The sequence below is a fragment of the Orbicella franksi genome, chromosome 13 (assembly GCF_964199315.1).
Source record: "Orbicella franksi chromosome 13, jaOrbFran1.1, whole genome shotgun sequence".
NCBI classification, from domain to species: Eukaryota; Metazoa; Cnidaria; class Anthozoa; order Scleractinia; family Merulinidae; genus Orbicella; species Orbicella franksi.
Window position 1 is genome coordinate 17838894 of NC_138157.1, and position 24444 is coordinate 17863337.

Here is a 24444-nt window from a genome sequence, read left to right on the forward strand (position 1 = left end):
CAGACAAATAGTATCACCAAATAGACATGAAGATATTTGATATGTACATGACTTACATGTCATCTATACAGGTTATTTTGCCATGATAATTTTGGTTCAACAAGTGGATGGTAAAGCCTTCAAGTGAGGAGAGCTATAAGCCGTCTAACTCTCATGTTTAAAATTGTCCACGGTCTTGTGGATGTTGATAACAAGAATTTGGTCGAACGTGGCCGCCACAAAATCTACAGAATACGTGTACCACTATAGAAACATCGAGACACAAGAACTGTTATAGATCCTCTTTTTTCTATAAAATGTTTAAACAAGCAACCGCGAACGATGATCCTGCTGGTATACGTTGGATCAGCAGTGATCTAATCGGCTTCACATAGAAAATGAAGAAGATAAAAGCAAAAACCGACACAACGTAGGATGATAACTTACAAGATGTTAAATGATAAAGATACTAAAGTACACCTTTTTAAGGTGTACTTCATTTCGGCTGGCTAAACCAACCTTCTTCAGGTACAATGAGAATTTTAAATTGGGAGGGGTTTTTAAGTAGTATATTTGCGTAATACCGGAAATACGTAAAACTAATAGACAGTGTAAATTGTAAAAAAGATAAGCATATGATAAAATAAAATAATGAAATAACATAATAAAAGGAAACAATTAATATGTTTCTTCGCGGACGTTGAGATCATGTTCCCAAGTACCATCCCAGAGTGAAACCATCTACCCCGGTATATTTTAGAGTGCTACCTATACTGTATGCTTTAGAGTATCCGTTCTATCAGTTTCGTTATGAAGCAGTTGATAGTGAAACTCATGACGTGGTTATGATAATGCCTAGGGTACGACAAGCTGACGCCCGCCACGAGAACAAAGAGGCGGGAAAATATGGGGAACAGAATCTTGGTCAGCGTCCAAGTCGATTCATCGGATTCAGTAAAAAAAAATCTGACACTGCCCATTCAGTCTTTCTTTAAAAGAGACTCGTTCCACGGCCATCACTTCCTCGCACCACAAGCGTCGGGAAGACTGGGCACCAGCTAAGTGCGCTAAGACGTCTGGGATTGTTTAGTTTGCCTTGAAATAACCTTCTGGACTAAGACAAAACTATGGAACCTGCCAAAACCCGTCAATTTTGCAATTTTAAATACGAGCCAAACCTCTCACGAGGGGAACAAATACCAGCTGATAACAAATATTTCTAATCTACGAGAATGTAATGGGCCCACAGTTTTCGTCTTCTTTAATTGGATAAAAATCTTAAAAGATCTTTCGACTCTCTCGGCTGCAACAACTGGAAAGGTGCAATGCTGAAAGTGATAAAGATGTAGCTGTAAACCAGAAGTTGATTTTATTGATTTATTCGAAAATTTAGAAGAACCAAAGCCGAACTAAAGTTAAATTTGGCAATCTATCTGAAACTAACCTGCGATCCGGTGTTCTCTTTTGGACGAACGTCTACCGCCCCTCATCAACGATGTTTAGATTTAACCGGACACTTACGCGGCTTTTTCCTTGTTTACTTATAGTTGAAATGTCGTTAGCGAAACGCAACACATCGCGTCATGCAGTGTTATTTTTGCGATTCCTGCTTAACCGACAGATTCATTTATTTTATTGAAAGTGATTAAGAGTGTGGGAATAAACAAATTATTCTTCCCTTAGTTGTTGCATAAAGTGCTCCGGTATATCGTCAACTGATGTACACAGTTTCACGATTCTTGGCAAACTGAAAAGTTCTGCAAGCTCCGCACAAGAAGAAGCGACTGACGGTGGGAGTGAAGGTTTCCAGTGTCAAGAAAACGACGGAGTTTCACATTAAAAAATTAGTGCCGAAAGGTATATCAAGGAAAACCGGCGATGGCTAAAACGTCTTTCTTCATCTGCTCTTTCTTTGAATATTTCTGAATACAATTTTGAAGAGACGAAATTATACCTGGTCTAATAGCAGCTAAAAAATCGCTGTTCACAACCGCGGCATCTGAATTACATCCAATTGCGTAGCCAGTATCGGAACGGGGTGCAAAGATCTACGCTGAAACTGGGCGCTAGCCTGAAATGTGGTTCAGCCTACTAACTCCCTGGGGATTTGGCTGAGGTGGAAGATGAATGACATTTCAGAGGCGCCAAACCAAAGTCTTGCTGAAGCGGATGTTCAGTTAGGTCCCAGAACTTTCCAGAAATATCATAGCCTGCGAACTTAACGCAGATGTATTTCCGGCTGCCGCTTGTCTTTGAAGGCAATACAACTGCGGTCGCAGGCTAGAAATATCATTATTTCGATGCGAAAGACGTTTTCACTATATGATAGAGAAAGGAATCGAAGATCATATAGGTCGAGAATTCGAAGAGAAAGGTAAGCCAACATTTTGAAGCTGTTTCATAACTAAAGATGAGGCTGAGGCTGTGAATGAACACAGACTGAATGACAAAACAGGAAACTTGATCTGACGAGTCATAACTGAGTAACCTCGGAATCTAGTCAACGTTGAAATAGAAAGCAAGTTTAAATAGGAGATGAGGAGAGCTACTTTAGGAAACAGCGAGCTCTTTTTCCACAAATGAGAAGAAAGGGAATTGTTCTGAATAGGCCTATCCACACTGGCAGACAAATTAAGAATAATCTTAGAAAAAAATCGATCAAAGGACAAATTTTGTCGGGTCAATTTTTGTGACATTTACCCATATCCGCATTCCAACTGTTTTGCTCTAATTTTTTATACTCTTCCAATGTGTACTTCAGCTTTACTTGATTGTTAACATTAACAATTTTCTCGGACAAAATCAAAGGACAAATTTTGTCGGACAATTTTTGTCAGATCTACCCGTATCAGCATTCCAACTGTTTCATTTATTTTTACTACTCCAATGTGTTCTTCAACGTTTTCGGGTTGTTGAAAACGTGACTGGTACGCCCACTGAAAGGTCAGGCCATTTTTGAAACAAAATCGTTTTCTTCGAAAGAAAATTGAGGGGCGTTCCACCGTATGGCTGTGTCACCGGAAGCCACAAGAATAGAGGACAGTTTGTTCCAACCACGATTCATCACGCATCAGTAAAAATGGTTGTACTTGGGAAAATTTTGTCGGCGGTGCGTTGGTTTGGAGATTTGTTCGCTTAGGGCAACATGTGCCATTAAAATTGCGACAAACCATCCGCACTTGTAAAGCGTTGGTGATAGCAGAAAACATGTCTAAATAAACAACATTTTTGTCAGTGCGGATGTGCCCTATCTATTTCACAATCGTGCGGAAAATGGTTTGATTAAACTTGATATGTGGTAACTGACGTCACTCATGTGACCTTACGGTGAGGCTTCAAGGAAATCCAAAGATTTCTATCGCGTTTTCTTTAATCCTCAGTTGTGAAACAGGAACACACAAAATTGCTGATCAGCAATTCAGAGCTCTATCGTCGTGTTTGATGATTGGGTTCCTCGTGGTTGTAGTAACAGCAGGCAACACTGATACGAATGGTAAGCGAGAGTTCTTGGTTTACTTCATTTATTTTATAGTTTATAGTTGTCACACAAATCTATGAACGCAACGCCATGAGTTTTATTTAAGAAATAGAAAACACGTACCGTGTTTCTATCGAGTCATATAAACACGAGTGGAAGTTTGAGAGAACGAGAAATGTTGTGGGTGAGGGACATTGGGGGGGTTCCAAATAAAGTCGCCAAATATCGCAACACTTCAATAGGCCGAGTCGAAATTCGAAATGTCATACCGAAACCACTACTCTGTATGTCAAGTTTAGAACAAATAACACGGGAACAGCAAATAGGAATTTGTAATTTTCGATTCAGGGGACAAAACAAACAAATTAAAATGAGTAACATCCATTGGCGTGTTGGCTAATAATTAACAAAAAATATCTTACCTTTTCCAATGGGAAACTGGAAAAGGCTCGAAAAAGGTTGGAGGACTTGGAGGATAATTTTTAATACCGTCCAAAATGTTAAGAAACCGCATCCCGCAGGTTCGGAGAATACCGTAATTCCGCAGTTCGAGATTAAAACTACCGAAATACCGCAAGGAAAATTGTCCAATACGGCAATAACACAAACCCCAATGTCTTCCTCCTATGGGAACACGAGCCGATAGGCGAATGTTTCCACAGCTTTCTCGAGTTCTCGAGCAACTCTTACGCTTCTCGCGTGCTCTCCAAATTTCCCATGTGCATCCATAACTCCATATACGCACGCTACGCGTCAACCAGTTCTTTAGTAGGAACACTCGATTTTGAACCAATCAGCGTGCGTATCTCCTTGGAGCTATTTTCTAAAATAGATTGCAACACAATCTGTGAACGAGACCGATTATTAAACAATCAGAACGCTGACATCTTTAAAAAAAATCGACAACTTCAAGTCAGATGTAGTTTCGTTTATAACAGATAATGGCAAACAACTATTTGTTTCAGACACCTTTCTTTGATTAATAAGAGATTCGTAAAACGTCAGAAGTTTATAACAAAACACCGAATAAGCTCATTCGTGGATTTCACTTTCCGGGAGAGAGGATGGCTCGCCCTTTCCAGAATCACTGATCGGGCTCTCTCTAACCCTCAATCCCCTCCGTTTTCCGTCCAGACCAAAATATCACTTCTTGCCTTACCATATATACAGGTTGCACACAAAAAGGGAAAGTGTAGTTAATTATAGTTTTGGGTAAAAGACACCCAAACAGGAGAGATTCTGATCTAGAATTGTAGAAGACTGAAGACTGAGGACTGAAGTCTGAAGTCTGAAGTCGGAAGTCTGAAGTCTGAGGTCTGAAGTCTGAAGTCTGAAGTCTGAAGTCCCTCCTCGGCTTTCGTACACATGTACATGTAAGATAACAAATTTCTTTTTCAAACATTCACAGCTTTGAAAACCTCTTGTAGGAGACTATGATCGTCTCTGGCAATCAACTAATCACCTTAACTTGTTGCAGATTTTCTCTCATTTTGTAATCTAGCTTCTACCAGCAATAGAGGGTGGGCATTTCTGACTCTTGTAAAAGATTGTTTTTCAACCACTTTTTGAATGTGCATGAACTAAATCCATTTTTATGTTATCCACATTTGTAGATTGTCCGTCTCCTCTGGGAATGGAGGATGGACGCATCAAGGATGATCAACTTAGAACTACAACCAATTTAAATGGTCTAAGCGACGCTCCTCATGGCAGATTGAATTACAGGGATGGCTATGGTGGATGGTGCCCTAATCAGACGCGCAGTGGAGATGAAACGGGACCATTTTATGACCAGTTTATTGAAGTCAGGCTGAACACGCCGGTATTACTCAAAGTTATTGTTACACAAGGCCGTTATAATGGAGTGGAGAAAGTGGAGCGTTACCGGATTGCTTACACACCAGACATAAAGAATGTGCCTTTAAAGTGGTTTCGCGATGAACAAAACAACATTGTGAAGGTATCAAATTTCAACAAGTTACCAGTGAGCGAAATATATAAAAGTAACCCCTTACCCCTGAAGAAATGCAGCTAAAAAAAAACTAAGCAAGTTTAACTAAACAAGTTTTTTTTTTCCTAGGGAAATTTCAGCCAGTAATAAGCTCTGTCTGAACTAAGTTTGTTTCCTCTAATTTAACATTTTGTGTTTATTAAGAAAATTCCCGAATATTTTGTTCGCTCAGTTGTTGAACACTTGAGACTTGGACTGTGCACTACAACAAATGAACCTTGCTCTGCCTAAAATTAGCCTTGTTCTTAAAGGGACTGGTGCAATTGGTTAAGAAATAATAAAAGGTTGAATGCAAACATGTGGTTATTCAAATTAAATTAGCCTTAGGGAACATTTTGAACAGCTTTCAACCGTTGCAAATTGTTTTGTTCAGTCCTTTGAAGGTAATATCGACAGTAAGCCGCACAGAAGGACGCTAAAACCACCCGTTGTTGTGGAGCTAATTAAAATTTATCCAGAATTGTACAAAGGTAAACAGGTGTGCCTGAGGTTCGAGCTTCTTGGCTGTTCATTGAAATATGGTGAGTTAATTTTATTACTTTTTATAATGTAGATAGGACCGCGCTCTGATTGGTCTAAAACCCATGTTTCATTTGACAAATAAAGAAGCAAGGTGAAAGTGAAGAATGATCATCGCAGTTAATTTTCCAATTTAAGCAATTGGAAAGAAGAAGCCTGAAAAAAATCAGGGCTTCAACGGGATTCGAACCCGTGACCTCCGCGATATCGGTGCGATGCTCTACCAACTGAGCTATGAAGCCACACATTGGGAGCGAGGTCAATTAATTGAGTTCATATCTTCCCGTGAGGAGTGAAATGATGTGAAGTTTATATGAAATAATTCATATATGAACTGCGGTTGTAGATGAAAGTGAAGAATGATCATCGCAGTTATTGATGACCACCATATTTATTTTACTCAGAGAAATTTATTACTCAATTCAAAACAACAGAAAAAAATGATAGGTCACCATACTCGTTTGCGAGAAAATGACGATTTACCTCTACTGGAAGGTCCAGCCGTAAAGGAAAAGCCGCCATTTTTTAATGCGCGCGCGCTAATCACGCGTGAAATTATGCGCAGTAGGGAATGGGGAATGACCTTAAGATCAAAAGCAAGAGTTGTGAAAGTCAAGCACGATCTCCTTCACATCGCTTTACAGGTAAATCAGAGCAAAGCATAACCACTATTTAACCTTTGTCACTGGAATCCACACGGCGCCGGTGAAAGGACGACATCCTCGAGTTGTTCGTAGCGTAATGCACTCTGGCAAAACGTGGCGCAGTGCACTCTGATTAAATTCTAAATTCTAAATTCTATTCGTACCGCATAGATTATCGATATTGCATATAAGTCAACAAACCACATGAATATTTTGATGCTGTCGATTGCAGCGGCTCCGAGAACATGCTCGTGCTTTTCAGCGCTTTAAAATACGAGTTGAGTGAAACAGCCTTCGACGGATAAACTGTAACATAGGTTTGCCCGCTCTACTGATTCAGGTGAGACCACGAAAGAGTGTATTTATTACTGTTCGCGAATTTTTCTTCCAGTTTCAGTTGTTTTGTTTTGTAGAATTAGAGTTCCTTCGCTCGACGTAATGCCTCAAACGAAGACTGCAAACGCGTATTTTGGGGTTGAATCTCTGGGCTAGTTCGCTCTGCGGATGTTTGTGGATAGTTAAGACGTTCTACTATTGCTACTTGACATTTCCAGGTCCAGCATTTGGCTGAAAGTGACTTTGAGTTTTCATTTGAGTTCTCAAGGACTTAATCCACCCTCGTGGCTGCATCCAAAGTCACTACAATTGCACGGCAGCATGGCACACTACTGAGGTGGTATTCTTTTTACAATATTAGGATTAAATGTCTGTGAGTCTTGCCCTGATAATTTTAGATACCAAATTGTGTCAACACTGTAACGGGTTCGTTGTCTTCCTGTCAAGAGTAGCCATTTCAAATTTGTTTTTCATTATGTGCAGATTTTTTTCCATGGCCTCCGTCTCTTTAGCAATATTTTTAAGGGAAATATCTGCTTATTGCTGTTATTTTCTATGTCCCTGGGTTGTATTTTTTTTTATGGATTAGCGTCTTGCAGGCTCGTTGATAACGATTACGGGGTGTTACGTGCCTCAGGGTGTGGTTCCCTTGTTATTTTCCACGTTGGGTGACGCAGTCAGCCATGACGGATTTGTTTTCTGAATTTATCATGTGCAAAACTTTTACACGGCCTCCGCCTTTTGGCATTTTTTTTTTTTATCGAAAATATCGACTTGTTGTCAGACTCGCTGGGCTGCCAGATTATGTGCTTGCGTCAGGATTACGAAATGCTATGTGCCATATATTATTTAGAAAACAGTCCTAAGAAAATACGCGCGCTGATTGGTTAAAAATCGTGTTTCTATAACTCGATGAAAACACAGAACTAGCACGAGCTGTTGACGTAATGATGGCACGAGCAAAGAGAATTTACATTTTGATGATCAAAGTAAACAAGCTGTTTTTCATTTTTTCGTCGCAGTGTTCTCCGTGTTTCTATCGAGTTATAGAAACACTCCTGAAAGTTTGGGAGAACTCGAAAAAGCAGTGGAAACACTCACCTGCGTCTCGTGTTCCCACAGCATTTCTTGTTCTCCCAAACTTCCACTCGTGTTTCGATAGAAACACGGTACATGTTTTCTATTTCTTAAATGTTATATCATATGTGGTGGTTCCTTTGTTACTTTCCACCTGGTTTATTTATAGAAATTGCATATCAGTGAAATTTTTTGCGGGATTTAGTGCGATTATATATAGTTATGTGACAATGCTATAACCATATCGGGTGGTTCCTATTCTCCTTTCGTCCATTGTCTTTTTGTCCTTGGGCAGTAAAATATACATAAGTACAAGTTTAGAGGCGTCTATTGTCATGTGTGAGTACTTGTCAGAGAAGTGTTATGGCCAATGAATATGAGAATGTTGATTAGTTACTTTCACGACATGATTCTTTCGGCGGATTGTTCAATTGATGATTGTGACTGTAGAAGTGTAATGGCCAGTGAATATGAGAATACTGATCAGTTACTTTCACCACATGATTCTTTCGGCGGGTTGTTCGATTGATGATCGTGACAGTGGAAGTGTTATGGCTAATGAATATGAGATTGTTTATCCGTTACTGTCACGACGTGACTCTTTCGGCGGGTTGTTCGAATGATGATCGTGACAGAGGAGTGTTATGGCAATGAATATAAAAATGTTGATCAGTTACTTTCACGATTTGATTCTTTCGGCGGGGCTGATTTTCATTTCGTAAACGGTCGAATCCATTTTTAACGGTCGATGCCATCATTGGTAACCAAGCCTTTCAGAATGGACGATGCCATATCTGCTTTAATATAGGCCTGGACAAGGTAGACACTGGTATTAATTTGCTGATTGAGTAAAACGCGCTCGTCAAATGCTTGATTGTTCATACTCACACTGGTTTGCTTGCGGTTAGCTTTTATTTGATGGCTGGGGTAACTCTATCATTAATATTTAAGAAAGTCACGTTTTATTATTATTATTTTTTGCGGAGATTTGGCGGATCAACCTGGTAGTGTAGTGGTAGAAGAGGGATGTTAGGAAACAGAGATTTCGGGTTCGATACTGGGTGGTTACATACAAATTTTCTTTTTTCTTTAATTTCGTTGAGAAAAATTCTTTGATAGTCAAAAAATTTCGAGTGTCGCGAAACATCGACCGTTTACGAAACGGACAACTGCTTCGGTGGGTTGTTCGATTGATGATCGTGACTGTGGAATTGTTATGGCCAATCTGAATATGAGAATGTTGATCAGTTACTTTCACGACATGATTCTTTCGGCGGGTTGTTCAATTGATGATCGTGACTGTAGAAGTGTTATGGCCAATGAATATGAGAACACTGGTCAGTAACTTTCACGACATGATTCTTTCGGCGGGTTGTTCAATTGATGATCGTGACTGTAGAAGTGTTATGGCCAATGAATATGAGAACACTGGTCAGTAACTTTCACGACATGATTCTTTCGGCGGGTTGTTCAATTGATGATCGTGACTGTGGAATTGTTATGGCCAATGAATATGAGAACACTGGTCAGTAACTTTCACGACATGATTCTTTCGGCGGGTTGTTCAATTGATGATCGTGACTGTAGAAGTGTTATGGCCAATGAATACCAGATTGCTTGTCAGTTACTGTCATGACATGAAGTGTTATGGCCAATGAACATGAGATTGTTTACCAGTTACGGTCGACGTCACGACTTGAAGTCTTACGGCCAATGAATATGAGATTGCTAATCGGTCACTGTCACGATATGAAGTGTTATGGTCAATGAAGGTTTTCTTATTTTTATCAGTTACTGTCACGACATGAAGCGCTATGGTCAATGAATATAACATTGTTATCAATTACTGTCACAACATGAAGTGTTATGGTCGATGAATATGACATCATTTATCAATTGTTGTCACAACATGAAGTGTTAGCGGCCAATGAACATGAGATTGCTAATCAGTTACTGTCATGACAAGAGGTGTTATGGTCATTGAATATGACAATATTTATCTGTTACTGTCACAACATGAAGTGTTGTGGTCAATGAGAAATGTGATTTGAGAATCATGACTTTTGAAAATGTTATGGCCAATGAGAAATGTGATTTATTTGTTATTGTGAAGTTATGGCGTGACTCCCTTACGTTGTTAGATTGAAGATCACGAATTTTTGGAATATTATGGCTATTGAGACTAGTCATTTGCTTACTCCGTGATGACCCGCAAGCCTTGGAAACGTGCACGACGGTCATCTGAATTGACCGCTTGCGCAATGTAAAACAAAGGAAGTGTTGACAACACAGTGCAGGACCATCCATCGGAAACCAAGGGAAATCCCTGGAAAGTATTACTCACACGTCATCGCGTGTTTGTCTCCCTGATTCATATGACATTTCATTCCGAAAGCAGCAATTTAATATTTCACTGTCCCTTACCTCGTACTTGAGTTCAGTTGGACTCCCGCGGACGAAAATCTCCCGTAGGTGGACATTTCCTCAACCTTGGTGGCAGCCACAAAAAGAAAAACACTGCAGTAGTCTTGTACAAGCTCCCATCCTGCTCTCCTGAGTGGACATGTTTTCTGGGCCGACCGTTTTACGGTTGGCTGCTGCATCGATGCCTGTAAGCCTCTTCAAATATGTGTCGTTTTAGAGCTCAAGTGGCTGAAATAAGCGCCGGGTGACATTACCTAAAGTTAGATAGGTAAGCAAGAAAGCAAGTAAGCAGGAAGAAACGAATGAAGGAATGAAAGAAAAAACAGTTTGAGAGCTCAGTTAAGCTTCTAGATTCGGGATTAACTCCGTTTTTTGATTCGGCAAATATTTTGCGGTTTCCTGGTCGAGACAATTTCCTAAACAAAACTGTCCTGTGGGATTTTACGTCTGAAATTAAATGCATTTGCAAGTAACATTGCGTGTCAACATTCGCTAGAAATCTGCTCAACAAAGGGAAGCATAGGAGTGAAAATGAAAGGCGGTTTGCCTATTCCACAGATATGTCTCATCAGTGTTTTTTTTCTTTCAGTTTCTGACATCCGTGATAAGACAGGAAACGTGCCTAAGGTTGTTGACGTCATCGCAGGAAAGGATGTTCGACTTACTTGCCAGGTTAAAAAAAATGGTGTAGTCACTACTTGGCTTAAGAATAACAAGACAATTAGTCCATCGGACCATCCGAGGATGAGACTCAAATTGAACAAATTCTTAAAGATAAAGAGAGTTCAAAAAGACGACGCTGGATTCTACACGTGTGTAGCTGAGAATGACTGCGGAAGAAATACGTATACTTTGCAGCTTTTTGTTGGAATTAAGTTAACATTATAATATTAGAGTAGGCCTGGACCTTACTACACCAGTTTTGGTCTGAACTATAAGTTCAGCCGGTTTTTTTGTTAGGCAAGAGGTCATGCACTAACCGTTAAGCATTCAAGCACAATGATCTGAACATTTTGATTTTCCACCGGCACGCTAGAGTGGTTGTACTACCAACCATCTCAGTGTAACAAATAGATTCCATGTTGCGGTGTGTCTGTTGTAAAATATATTTTCTTTTAACTGGCTGCCTGTCATTTTTAACTCTACGGTTATTTCGGGTAGCCTTCACGCATATCATTTTTGCTTTGGTGTGGCCTTGTAAATTCCTCTTCACTCTGGGATGTGATAAAGTTGTTGTTGTCTTCAGTGACAAATTTTTAATTCTGTATTCGACAGTTTCAGTAATTCATAGTAGTAAGCTGTAGAACGCGCTTTCAGCTGACAACGTGCGGTTGACAAGTTTTGACTTCACCAGTATTTGGGATTAACGCCTGCTCTATAGCCACTGCCTATAGCTTGTTGTGTTTGCCCGCAGACAACAAATAGAAAAATTCCCTGCCTTGCAGGGAGCATTAACATACCACATTTCTTTTAATTAATTTTAATTTTGTATAAGTTGAAAAAAAATTAACAAACAACGTATAACATTACCCCGGGAGAACTGGGTATCATGGCTAAAAATAACTCGAAAGGGATTATCTTGCTAATGAGGCTAACTAGCTCTCTTAGCCTTCATCCCCTCTTGTTATAACTACTTTACTAGTCAATTTATTGCATTAGTCACGACCACTTCTTTGTTTCTAGTATTACAAGAGTTATATTTATTGCTTTTGCCGCTTTCAAGGGTATCGCACGATCTATTACTAACGGTGATCACCAATTCATTTTACAAGTTCAAGGCTATGTGATAGTAAAGTTAGCCTCTTTAACTCTCTTAGAACGAGTTCGTCGTGAGCCAGTGGTTCTGCCGATGGATAACGTGACGGTTTTTGAGGGCGAAAACGCCATTCCATATCTGCATGTGTTATTTTGTATATTTAATAGCGGAGCCCCATACCTTAGAAAATTTGGTAACCCATCGATCTAAAAAAGTGTTGGTTCTTACGTGACTGTCCGTACGCCAAGCCCAATACTGTAAAAAAAATAGGAGAGTAGCACTTTTACCATAGGTACATCTTTGGTACTGGGCATCCATGTTAACAGACAGCTGTCAAAACAAGGTATCCGCTGACAAGTATCACGTAACCATATAGCGGGCCCGGCAGAGCTCATGAAGATCGCGTGTTTTAAGTACTGGTTTTCGATTGAATCGCAGGCTCAAGTCAGGTTATTACCCTTGAGGAGAACGAGGGAGTACGTGCAAAGGCAAAATTTCAGCGCAAATTAACCCCTGGCGCGTTGTTTACTTTTCTTCCCACATGTTCATCGCACAATCATCGCTTGGAAAGTCCCTGATATGTTGCGTTTGTAATATATCAATCTTGGTTACGCTTATTGGGTATTGGTTGTTCAGTTTTAGCTGGAAAAAATAGCTAAACCACACGCCGAACAATTACATGCTCATTATTGATAACTTTAGAGTTTCTGATCCAAGAAAAACAAATTCTCGTTTTACTTTTGGTTATTATTGCAATAAGGAGCTCCGCGTTTAGGCTAAGCTGAATCTATATATTAAACGTACTAATAACGCCGTTTTCGAAGATTTTCCGAAGATTTCCGACTACTTTCCGAAGTGGTCGGATAACTGTAAGATCAGTGCAGTGGTGGATCCAGACTGGCATATGAGATTGATGACGCAAGAGTACCGGTCTGAAAATTCTTCGTCTCTCCGTTTTTCTTCAAATTATAGGATGTGGACCTAGGCCACTCGACCTCTCTCTGGGATCCGCCACCCTATTTTTCAATCCAAGCAAATTATTGACGGATCAAACCTTGCCAAGATATTTCTTTAACGGGACCACCTAACGGATAGCAAATGTCGCAGAAATAGTCAACCTCCTTGGGAGAACTGCTTGAAATCCGTCTCCAATCTTCAACATCTGCGTTTCTTTTTTGGTTTGTTTCCTTTCTTATACTTGAACACGTGACTTTAGATTAAAGCAAATAAGTTGAATTCGAGAGAAATTTCGTTAAGTTAAGAAGAAAATGTGGGAAAAAATTCCAGAAATATCGATACGTTGGGGGACAAGAAGATGCGAACAGGGTTTTTGTTTTAAAGGCATCGCACAGTGATAATTTAAAGTTAAATCCTTTATCCATGCTTCACTTAAGCCCTTCGGCTTTATAATAAGCAGCGCGGGTGTACGGCAAAAATATAGAAAATCGTGACAAATACTTTTTGATCAAATCTAAACAAATATTTCCTAGGAATTGTTTGGGTGGTGTGTAGATTTAGGCTAGAAACTAAAAGTAATTAGTTTAAAGGCAAATCAGTTATACAGGAATTCGGAATAGACCACTCACACGAATTGCTTATAGTGTATGATAACGAAGCCAATCAGATTTCACCATTTGATAAGATAAGATAAAAACTTTATTAATGTGTCGAAGTCAGTAGCATACAATGTACACTAATTGGGGACACCTAACTACAAATACTTATCTAATAATTAATAATTAGTATACTAGTAGGATTTTGCTAATCGTGGTTATTCACTGCTTGTCAGCTGCTCCGAAATTCACAGTACCACCGGATAAGCTATCGCGCAGCCTACTCGCATTACCAACCGGCAACTCAGTGAAGCTGGACTGTTCTGCCGAAGGGCATCCTCGTCCTACCGTGACATGGTATAAAGACGGGACGCGGTTTCTGAAGAGAAAAGATGGAAGCAGAATCTACTTGGGTCGATGGACACTCTTGCTAACCATGAAGGACTTAGTACCGACTGACACTGGGAAGTATACCTGTAATGTGAGCAACGCGTATGGATGGATCAACCATACTTATTATGTGGATGTTCACGGTAAGATTTACGTTCTGGATAGACTATAAGTGGTCTGTCATTTCCCTTAGCTCTCTTTCCCGTGTGTCTTTGAGCTACTATTTCTTACCAAATTTCGTGGAGGTTGAAAAAATGAAAAAACAACGTCCAGTGTATAACATTACCCCGTGTAAAGAACATTCACGAACTCTTTTGTTGCGTAAGAACTTGTTTTGTTTGTACAGATACGACACAGCTTGATATAGCACGTGATATCACATAACTATAATCAATTGTACATTAGACTTTGATCAGTCCTTTTGCGAAGCGAAGACGAGAACACGAGATAGCGATTTTACGAAGTTTTATGTTGTAAATAGGGACAAATTTCAAATTAAACGGAAATCATTCAAAATACAATCTCGAAGTTTATTAAACCCCGGGAAAACTGAGTATCATGGCTAAAAATTACTCGAAATGGATTCTCTTGGGAATGAGGCTAACTGGCTCTCTTAGCTTTCATCCTCTCCTGTTATGAGTACTTTGCTAGTCAGTTTATTACATTAATCATGGCCACTTTTTTGTTTCTAGTTTTACAAGCGTTATAGCTATTGCTTTTGCCGCTTTTAAGGGTGGTGCCCGCTATGTTACTGATAGTGATCACCAAGAGTGTAGTAATTCATTTTCGTTTTTAAGTTACAAGTTCAAAGGTATGTGATATTAAAGTTAGCCTCTTTAACTCTCTTAGAACGATCTAGAGCTGAGCCAGTGGTTCTGCCGATGGATAACGTGACGGTTTATGAGGGCGAAAACGCCACCTTACTGTGTAAAGCGTTCAGTGATTCGATGCCTCATTTCCAGTGGCTGCGATGGCATTCATCTCCTTCAAACAGTACGACCAACAGTACAATCGAACATCCACACTACGAAGTAATCAAACGTAACGTACAAGATTCAAACGATCATTTAGTTTTGCCACCAACCAACAACAAGTTTGATTTCCATGGAGTGAAGCTGACTTTGGTTAATGTAACTAAGAAGGACGAAGGAAAATACACTTGCATTGTGGGAAATGCGGTGGGTTACGCCATGGAGCTGGCCTACATCATTGTTTACAGACAGAACGGTAAGTAATCATTGCTAATTGTGAATGAGTAGCACAGTTTTCTCACTTTCGGAATTCTTTTGACTTTTTCCTGCCACTTTACGAAGCTATCAAACCGGAACATTACTCAAACCAGCATCCACGTTTATCGAAAAAGAAAAACAAGTTTGATTTCCATGGAGTGGAGCAAATTTTGGTTAACAACAAAGAAGCATGAAGGAAAATACGCTTGCATTGTGGAAAATGCATGGGGTTACGCCATAGAACAAGCCTAAACCATTGTCTGCAGACTAAACCGTAAGTAATTGCCTGGGCAGGCTTTCCGGGCAGAGCCGGAAAGCCGAGGAGGCACCATAGAATCCGCGCGTGTATGAAAAAATGGATATAAATATTGTAGAGATTATAAAATCGATTTGACCAAACTTTGGCGAGTCTAAGCGTAGCGGGTAATTTTTCAGCAAGCACACAAAGTGCTCTGGGTAATTTATTCCACGAGGTTGCTTCGGCAGGTCCTTCGGGAGTATTCTTTGCGCCCTCAAGAACGGTCAATCCAAACGTAACCTTTTAAAAGTGCCTTGCTTCTGACATTGATTTCTTTGAAGTTATTGAGCAATACTGGAAATAATTTTGCCTTACACAACTTGATTTGTAAGACATGTATCAGCCACGGGGTAGACGACAGACTCGATCGAAAAACACAACACGCAGACAGATCAGAATCTCAACAGAAATAAGCTTAAGACCTCAGTGTTGTTGTTAACATTGCACAGCTTCTCTGGAAAATATAATTAACGTGAGGTGGCAGCTCTAGTAAAAACTATTTCTTGTCATTCAGATTTGTGAAGTCATGATGGTGACTCTTTCCGCCCGTAGTTCGGTTTCTTAAGTGAATATCAGTTTAAAACATGCTGGTTAGGCAAACATGTAGTTTGCTATTTGTTGGCGCGACCTGACTTTTAAACTAGTCATTCTATTATGACTGTAGAAATGCTATGGACACTAAGACACAATTTTTTACCTGGTGAATGATGATTGTGATTGTTAAATGTCATAACGAGAGCTTTTTGATGAGATGATAAATTGAGAATTATGAGAAGAATTGTTAAAACCAGTGACACGCGTCTCTGCCCTGCCATCATGCGATGTTGCTGAAGGAACTTGTTCGTAAAATTCATTCAGTGTTGATTATGGTGGGATTTCATTCCGATTAAACCCGGATTGGAAACGAAAACTGTAAATCTGAGATGATGCTTGCAATTACTGCTTGCCTTGTTATGTGAACATATTATTGCCAGTAAGGTTTCATATTAGTGATTCAGTTATTCCCCCTGTTTGGGACAAATCTTATGGTACTATACGGATACCTGCGCTCACGTGTTACCTTTCACTGCTTCCCATTCCCCTAGGTTTAGGGGTTGCTTGGAGTGACAGTTGTGAAAAAGACTATCTAAACAAACTCCCCCGGCTATGCTGGGTCATGATTGTCACCCCTAACTGACCTCATGAATTCCCCGTCGTTATTTTTTCTTTTCTGTTCCTCGGTTTTCTACATATTTGTGGTTTTATTCTTTTGTTAGCCGAGTTGGAATTTAAGAACTCCTCAAGGTTTTCACCTAGACCTATTTCTTTTATACAGTACTCTCTAATGTTTCTCAGTTAGGTCAATTGGGAGGGGAATCTGGTTGGGGTCATCCTAGTTTTATGTAAAACTGGTAACTACCGGATTTGTGTATCGCACGTAACTCGTTTTTTTGATATTTTAGGGTACATATGGCATACGAACCACAGTAAATGTTCGAAAGGGTAAAACTAAGCGGACAGATAGTTATTTTCTTCATTGTCTCTCGACGTTATTGCCATAACGTTTCAATTCTTCTTAAGGTGGCCGAACACAGTTTTCGGGCACGCTTTTGCTGATGCAATTCAGCGTGCGCACAAGGATTGCAAAAAAACAAACACGCCGTCAATAGAGCGATCATTTAATTTACTTAACACTGGCACTATCTGTGCTATTTTTCTCTATATTTGAACGCAGTGTATTGATGGCTTTAGTCTTTTATTACAAAGATATGTTAGAAAGGTAACGATGCAAAGAACCCAGCAATTCTCAGCTTTTTCTTTGTTACCGAAAGAACCCAGTCAAATGCAGCGCATGCGTAGTAAGCCAAAAAATTGCGATTGAATGAAAAATTGCACTCTCGGAAATACGCCTATTTCTCGAGAACCTCTCATTAGAATTTCACGAAATTTTGCACGAAAATATTAAGAAATAAGTAACTGGAGTATTGAAAATAAATGAACTTTAACAAAGGAAATTCTAGATGTTCTAGAGAACCTTCAACAAGGGATAATTAAAGATCTCTCTGTTAAATTATTAGCAAAATGGTGTTAACTTGTTAGGATCGTTACAAGGTTGTTGCAAGCAAATTATAAAGAAAATCTAATGACTAGATTTTATACAAATAAACAAAACCGATTTTAAAGGCCTGTTTATAGTTATTCATGTTGCCATGGCAACGGCACATACGTCAGCTTAACCATCAAAAAACCAAAGTTTGTGTTAGCTTGCTTGCTTGCTGCCATTTTTGGCGACAGAGGGATCAAGAGTTTTGGAGAAAAAGGTGAATGAAACACAGGTATCAAAACTGTGTTCAGCCACAATTTAAATTTATTCTCTGTCTGCGTTTTGTATCTAGTCTGTAGTCTGCAGTCTGTAGTCTGTACCTAGTCTGCATTTTGTACTCGGTCTGCAGTATGCAGTCTGCAGTCTGCGGTCTACATTTTATACTGACTGGTAATGCTATAAGGTCCTAAAGCAGGAATGGCGAACAGACATTGAGCTAATTTATCACCCATTTGCGATCCCGAAAAATACCGAAAACGTGTCAGATTGTTGCAGTTGTCCACCAGGTCTATATCCTGGTCAAAATATATTCTTAAATTCATGTGTGCTAATGATTATTTTCTTTGGTTTATTTTCAGAAAATGCAACGATGTCAGATTGGAGTCCTTTCACTACGTGCTCAGTATCGTGTGGGGGTGGGCTCAAAACACGCTATCGTGCTTGCAACACATCGCGTTTTGGGGGAAAAGATTGCTCAGCGCTTGGCCCGCTCTCTGAAAAGCAGCGATGCAATATTCACGACTGCAACGGTGAGTCATTGCTTACTTAACTTTGAGATCGTACGCAGTGCTATTCAGGGTTGCCACAGACATCCCTTTTCAATTAATCTGATATTTGCTTTTGACTACACAGGCAATATATTGCTCTTTTTAGTGTAACTAGTAACTTTAATACTTGATAATTGCTTACATATCGTGATGTATTCTCCTTAGCTTGCCCGGCCAGTGTATATGTGGTATAATAGTCGTCTAATTCCGAAGCTTTATGCTCTATTTTTATGAATAATCTGTTTCTTTCCATGTTTATGTGTTCTTTTAGGGCTGACGTTCAGCAAAATCACCTTAGTTTCAACCGTCGGATTAGTGTTTTTCATCGTTGTAGTAGCACTGGCTGCTATATTTTTCAAGAAATACAGTAAGTCAAACAAAAATTGGGTTCGCTGCCTTCAGCTTTTCAGAATTTTTATTTAACTTCGTCATTCCTCCAGGGGCACGGCGTAAACCAAATATTCCGGATGGCGCAGATGAAGAAGAAATAGCACCATATGCAACGGTTCATCTCAGCAGTATTTTTCTGCTAAATGCCGAAAATAACGGCCCAGGCAATAATGACATACCGCTGGAAACCTTGCCCTTCCAGCTGAGGACACCCCAAGAAGAAAGAGCCACTAGTAGAACAGAGTTGCGAAACTTGGCGTACGAAAACACCGACCGCCTTGGAAGGCCATCTGTGAGTCCTGTCGAGTATCTGTTCTATCAGCCTCGTTATGAGAATGAAACAGTTGATAGTGCAACTAGTAAAGTAGTTATAAGGCCTGGCTACGACAAGCTGATGCTCGCTAAGAGGGGAAAAAAACCATGCGAGTATCACTCACTCATCCGCGAAACAGACCTAAGGTGTAAGAGCCGTAGAGGAGATATCACCGACAGCGAGGGTGAAGACAGCATGAATATTTACACAATACTGGAAGTACCCTCTAGCGAAGAACGCAGTCCAGCATGTTTAATGAACCAAAAGAAAAATCAAGAGAACTCGTTGGGAGAAATCGAATCTGAACATATTGAAAATGTCTGGAAGAAAGAGACTCTGGTCTAGATTATCGTCTTCTGCTGGAAGAGATCGGAGGTACAAGGTGAAGTGTAACCTTTAAGTTTTAAACCGAACACTGGTAACCTGTCACCGCGTTCATAAGCGGCTTTTAAAATGAAAGATCAACATGGTTTGTTTGATTTTTATAGCAGTGATCCGTCAAAAGTTGCTGAACACGAGCAAACAGCGGACAAAGAAAATGCAGATCGTGCGACGTTCCGGGTGTTAAAAGCAGGCACAGCCGTGCTTTTTGTTCAGTAGTTGGGGAGCCGCGTATCGGCGCTTAAGAGGGAAAAAAAGGCGAGGGGCTTGGGGAGACAAAGGGCCTGAACCCCTCTCTCACTCTCATGGTCTTTCTCAGATCTCTCTCCTTCTTCCGCTCGCCTTGTTCTCCTTTCCCACGCAGTCGCGCGCCATGAGAAAACCAGGCAGGAGGTGATAGAGATTAGATCCCCGATTTCGCTCAAACTTAGCATAAATGTTGGGTTTGGTGAGTGAACGATTATGACATAAAGAGTAGGGCAAAATATTTTATTCCCTTCAAGTTTTGGGGACCCCCTGCAAAAATGGCCATTTGACACTAATTTATGCATACTTTATTAGTCATCTTTGGTTTAGTATTTCTACAACAAGAAAGCCCGTGTGCAAATGAAATCCACTCTACAACTATCAGTCCAAAAGGTACCGCACACTAGCCGTTTTTTTTGTCGCAGAACTGAAGATTTTTTGTCGGGACCAAATCGGGTCAAAATTTTTCGGGCCATCAGCTTTCCGCACACCAACCGATTTTTTGTCGCGACTAGGCTTGGGGCCGAGTCATCCAAAATCAAGATGGCGCCTATTCCACTGACGTGACTTTCATGACATTTCCTAATTGGTTGAGGCGCGCGCGACTCCTGACAAATTGTCTTGGTCCACCGCACACTAGGCGAAAAGGCCCGACAAGACGTTTTGAGATCTAGCACTGTCAGGTGTTGCCCGACAAACCCCGATCTTGTCGCAGACTTGTCTGAATTCACCGCACACTCGCCGGCAAATGAAGAATTTTTTTGTCGGCCGACAAAAAATCGGCTGGTGTGCGGCGGCCTTTAAGCACAGATATTCATTTGAACTTGGCAATTTGATTTCTCTCCGTGGCTCTATCTTAAGCAAGGTGCATATTTCGTAGTGTTGTGAACAGCCTTTAGTTGATGGCAAATATCTGCAAATACCCATTATTCTAACATGGATAGTGCGACCAATTTCCAAAGTTCTCAAAAAAGCCATAAAATTTTTGGGAACTTCAATATTTTTTTCTGTACTGGCGTACTGTTTATATAGGACTTTGCGATTTATGGCCATTTCATGAACCTCCACTAAAACACAGAAGCCGTTTATGGTAAATGGTATTGGTCACTTGATTCTTGAATTAAGCTAACTTAAGTTCGCTTTTTTCCCATAGCCTGAGACTCTTGTGCCACTCCGATCTAACGCTGATTTGATCATTAGATGTAAAACGTTTTCTTAATAGGTGATGGGTTTATATTACTTGTGCATATGAACAATTCGCTTTATTGAATAACTCGTCAGGAAACAATAAAAGTTCTGTTTTTCCCATCTACTTGCCTGTCATGAATTATGAAACACTTGTCTGCTTCCCAAACATCGAATATTTATTTTTTATACCATAGCGCGCGCGCTGGTCCTACCTAATTCCTACTGAGCCACCATGAACGAATTCTCTATATACGCACTGCCATGCGCATATGACATGACGTGTGCAAATTCAATTTAGATGCAAAATTTCCGTCGAGTTTAGTGCAAGTTCCTTTTGTTTAAGTTTCGGCAATGTGAAGATTGTTCTGAACGATCCAAACCCTACTTCGAGCCTTTGACTTTTGCCAAGCTAAGATGTTTACCTAAACTTGAGTATTTTGACTTTGTTTGTCTATATTTTCATTGAGTATTTTTAACTTTGTTTGACCACATTTTCATTATAATCAGCTGAGCTTTCATTGACAATTTTAGAAACCAGGTTAAGCGTTTTCGTTCAACTATTGCTCATCTGCGTGTTATGATCCTAATGACCTTTGTTTTCCTTCACCGTGCATTGTGAGAACTGTGCATTGTGAGAACTCAAGAAGTTGCTCGAGGCGATAGCCGAGAGCAACCCTTACGCTTCTTTCGTGCTCTCCAAACTTCCCGCGTGCGTCCATAACTCGATATACGCACGGTAAGCATGAACCAATTCTTTATTATCTGAGGATTCAACGGAATTTTTGGTCTTATCGGTTTTTACCTGGCTTTAAAATTAAATTACACGCCCCATTTGAGGGAAGAGAGAGTGATTTTCCTTAATTAATTCTGCTGCAATATCGAAAATGTTCTTTCCTTGTCTAAAAAAAACATAGTGATTAGTGTTCTTCCCAAATAAAAAAAAGGCTTAGATTTACAAACTTTCAAAATTTCACAGAGCCTAGACGATAACAGAATGCGCATGCGTTTAGATCAGGGGATTTCTTTGGTAAATGTTTATGTACAGCGGGAAACCAGATGGCTCATTTTCGATCGATTTTACTACCCTGACACTGAAATTTCTTCCAAAAATGTTGTATATGTTGTGCTTGAAGTTGACTGAGAAGATTTAGTACAGAAGAGCAACATAAAATAGAACTTGAGGTTAGAACTATTGTTTTACATGTCACTGACACATAAAGGTTTTGATTTGACTTGTCCTCCGAATGTCGATTGGAAGCGATTTCGAATGCTAAGCTGCATCCTGCCAATTGTGACCTTCATGTGCGATATATTATTGGCCTGAGGTTGGATACCCTGTCCAACACAAAGCAGTACTTTTACTTCCTTGTTGCCAGATGTTTCATATGGTCCTGCAAAACAAAGAAAATGCTAGGTAAAAAAGAAAGATTTCAGAGCTTTCTGTAGTCTTTAGTACCTTTTGAATCTTAAACCTCAACGCTGACCAGGTACTGGGTTTTCCATTGGATCGCGGGCTCAAGCCAGGTTATTTCTCTGGGGGAAAGGGAGGGAGTACATGCAAAGGCAAAAATTTCGGTGAAAATTAAACCCTGACGCGTTGCTGACTTTTCTTCCGACATATTCCCTGCACAATCGTCTCTTCGAAAGTTCCTGCGTACGTAATTTCTACAATCTTGGGTACACTCATTAGGCATGGTTTGTTAAAATGTAACTAGAAAAAATAGTGAAACCACACACTGAACAATCATATACTCACAATTGATCATTGTTTGAGTTTCTGATCCAGGGAAAAATATCCTCTTTTCATTGATGGTTAATTATTTAATCGGGAGCTCTGCTTTTACGCTTGGCTAAATCTTTGTATTATTGGCTTTTTGTGTGTGACTTCGTAGAAACTGCTGGTGACTCTCTTTTTCGTGCAGAGTGCACTTATTACACTATGGCTATAAGGCATAAAGGCAATAAGGCAATAACTAATAAGGCATTATGGCAATAAGGTATAAACTTTAATGTTGGTATAATTAATTAATTTCAATTACTTCATTAGGCTTGCAGCAAGGGGATAGGATGGGGTAGATGGGGTAGGTGCTTGTGAGCACTACGTAAGATGGGTAGTGCATGTACCTACGTTACTTCTTTGATCACCTCAAAAAGCTATATATTTGTTTCAGAAAGCCCCTTGCTCTCCTTGTGGTACTTTTTCTCTTTAGAACAAAACCAATATTTGCTCTAAATGCATGCGCAGATTAATAAGCGTTAGTGTCAACTGCATATCAGGTGGAAGATTTATTTCATACAAGATCACACACTAACGTTGAGCGCTTTTCCTTGTGGTAGAACCCTAGTAAGTCATACGCATGCGTTCTAGCATCGTTAGCACGATACAAGGATGTTACGGTGACTGTGTGTCTTTTGGAATTACGCCCAACTTGGTTCACGAAATATCATCTGTTGTTTCCAACCTACACTAGTGCGTTTATTTCATCCTTAATTGTCTCTATCAAAGAGACCAAAATGTTCACACCCGCAGCCGAAACTCTCCGGCGTAATTTGCATTAAAACTTGTCAAATTGAACAAAAACCCAGGAAACTGCTCAAATATTGCTGCAGACTCCGTGGCACCTACTGAAAGCATAAATTTGATCTGTCTCTGAGGGGACTCGTTCACCGATGAAGGATATAATCTCGGTCGAGTAGCGCTGCTTACTTTCAATACCTTTTGAAACCTCATTGAAACGCTTCTCAGTTGTAGTAATCGATATCAGAGTGTTTTTAAATTTAAGTGGTTTTATTGTTAACGCCAAAGGTGGCAACAGAACGTGCTGTTCCGTTACAATTTAGACTGTTCACAGTCCCCTATTTTTCCGTGAGATCGTAGATGTAGATCGTTGAGCTCGACGGGCCGCCATCTTGATCTCTTAATGCGAGCGAAACTGGAGAGAGTACAAAATGCCCGTGGGTAGGGGTGGTGGAGGGCACGGCTGACGGAAAAAATAGGTAGACTGTAACAGCTTCACTCTGTCCCATGTTCAAGGGGTGCGGCCGCCAGTTTGGCGCCTCCGTTAATCAAATCAATTAACAATCTCCTCCCCTGAGAAAAAACCTGTCAAATCAGGGATGATGATATGAATACATGTTACTGTGTTGTGAATTTCGAAACATTTTGAAGGTTTACTAAGTTGAGTCGAATGAATGCGGGACGGAAGAACTCTTCTCTGACTCCAAAAAAAGCGGCAAAGCCCGCAGAGAATTCCAATTATTCAGATGCGTGCCGTCTTTATGGCATAACTGTAAAATTTCAGTCGGAAATAAGAACAACCAACAGAGCTTTCAGCCATTTCCTTCGCCAAAACGAAACTTTGATATATTAAACTCTTGCCAA

General features: G+C 40.1%; 2 protein-coding genes and 1 non-coding gene across 3 annotated transcripts in view; 2 read left to right on the forward strand and 1 right to left on the reverse strand.

The window, feature by feature from the left end:
- Positions 1–15402, forward strand: part of LOC145466437 (uncharacterized) — a 96893-nt gene extending 81491 nt beyond the window's left edge. The window contains exons 7-8 of the mRNA XM_081450159.1: positions 14014–14310; positions 15017–15402. Of these exons, the coding sequence (XP_081306285.1) occupies positions 14014–14310; positions 15017–15402 (683 nt within the window). The remainder of the gene's footprint in view (positions 1–14013; positions 14311–15016) is intronic.
- LOC145466452 (uncharacterized) lies at positions 446–23577 on the forward strand. Its single transcript, XM_081450174.1, has 7 exons — positions 446–2353; positions 3360–3472; positions 5071–5417; positions 5842–5989; positions 18356–18526; positions 18816–18911; positions 18985–23577. The coding sequence occupies exons 1-7, from the start codon at positions 2280–2282 to the stop codon at positions 19590–19592; spliced, it is 1557 nt and encodes a 518-aa protein (XP_081306300.1). The 5' UTR covers positions 446–2279; the 3' UTR covers positions 19593–23577.
- Positions 6157–6229, reverse strand: Trnai-gau (transfer RNA isoleucine (anticodon GAU)). The gene has a single exon. It is a non-coding gene; the product is annotated as a tRNA-Ile (tRNA).
- Positions 23578–24444: the final 867 nt, after the last annotated feature.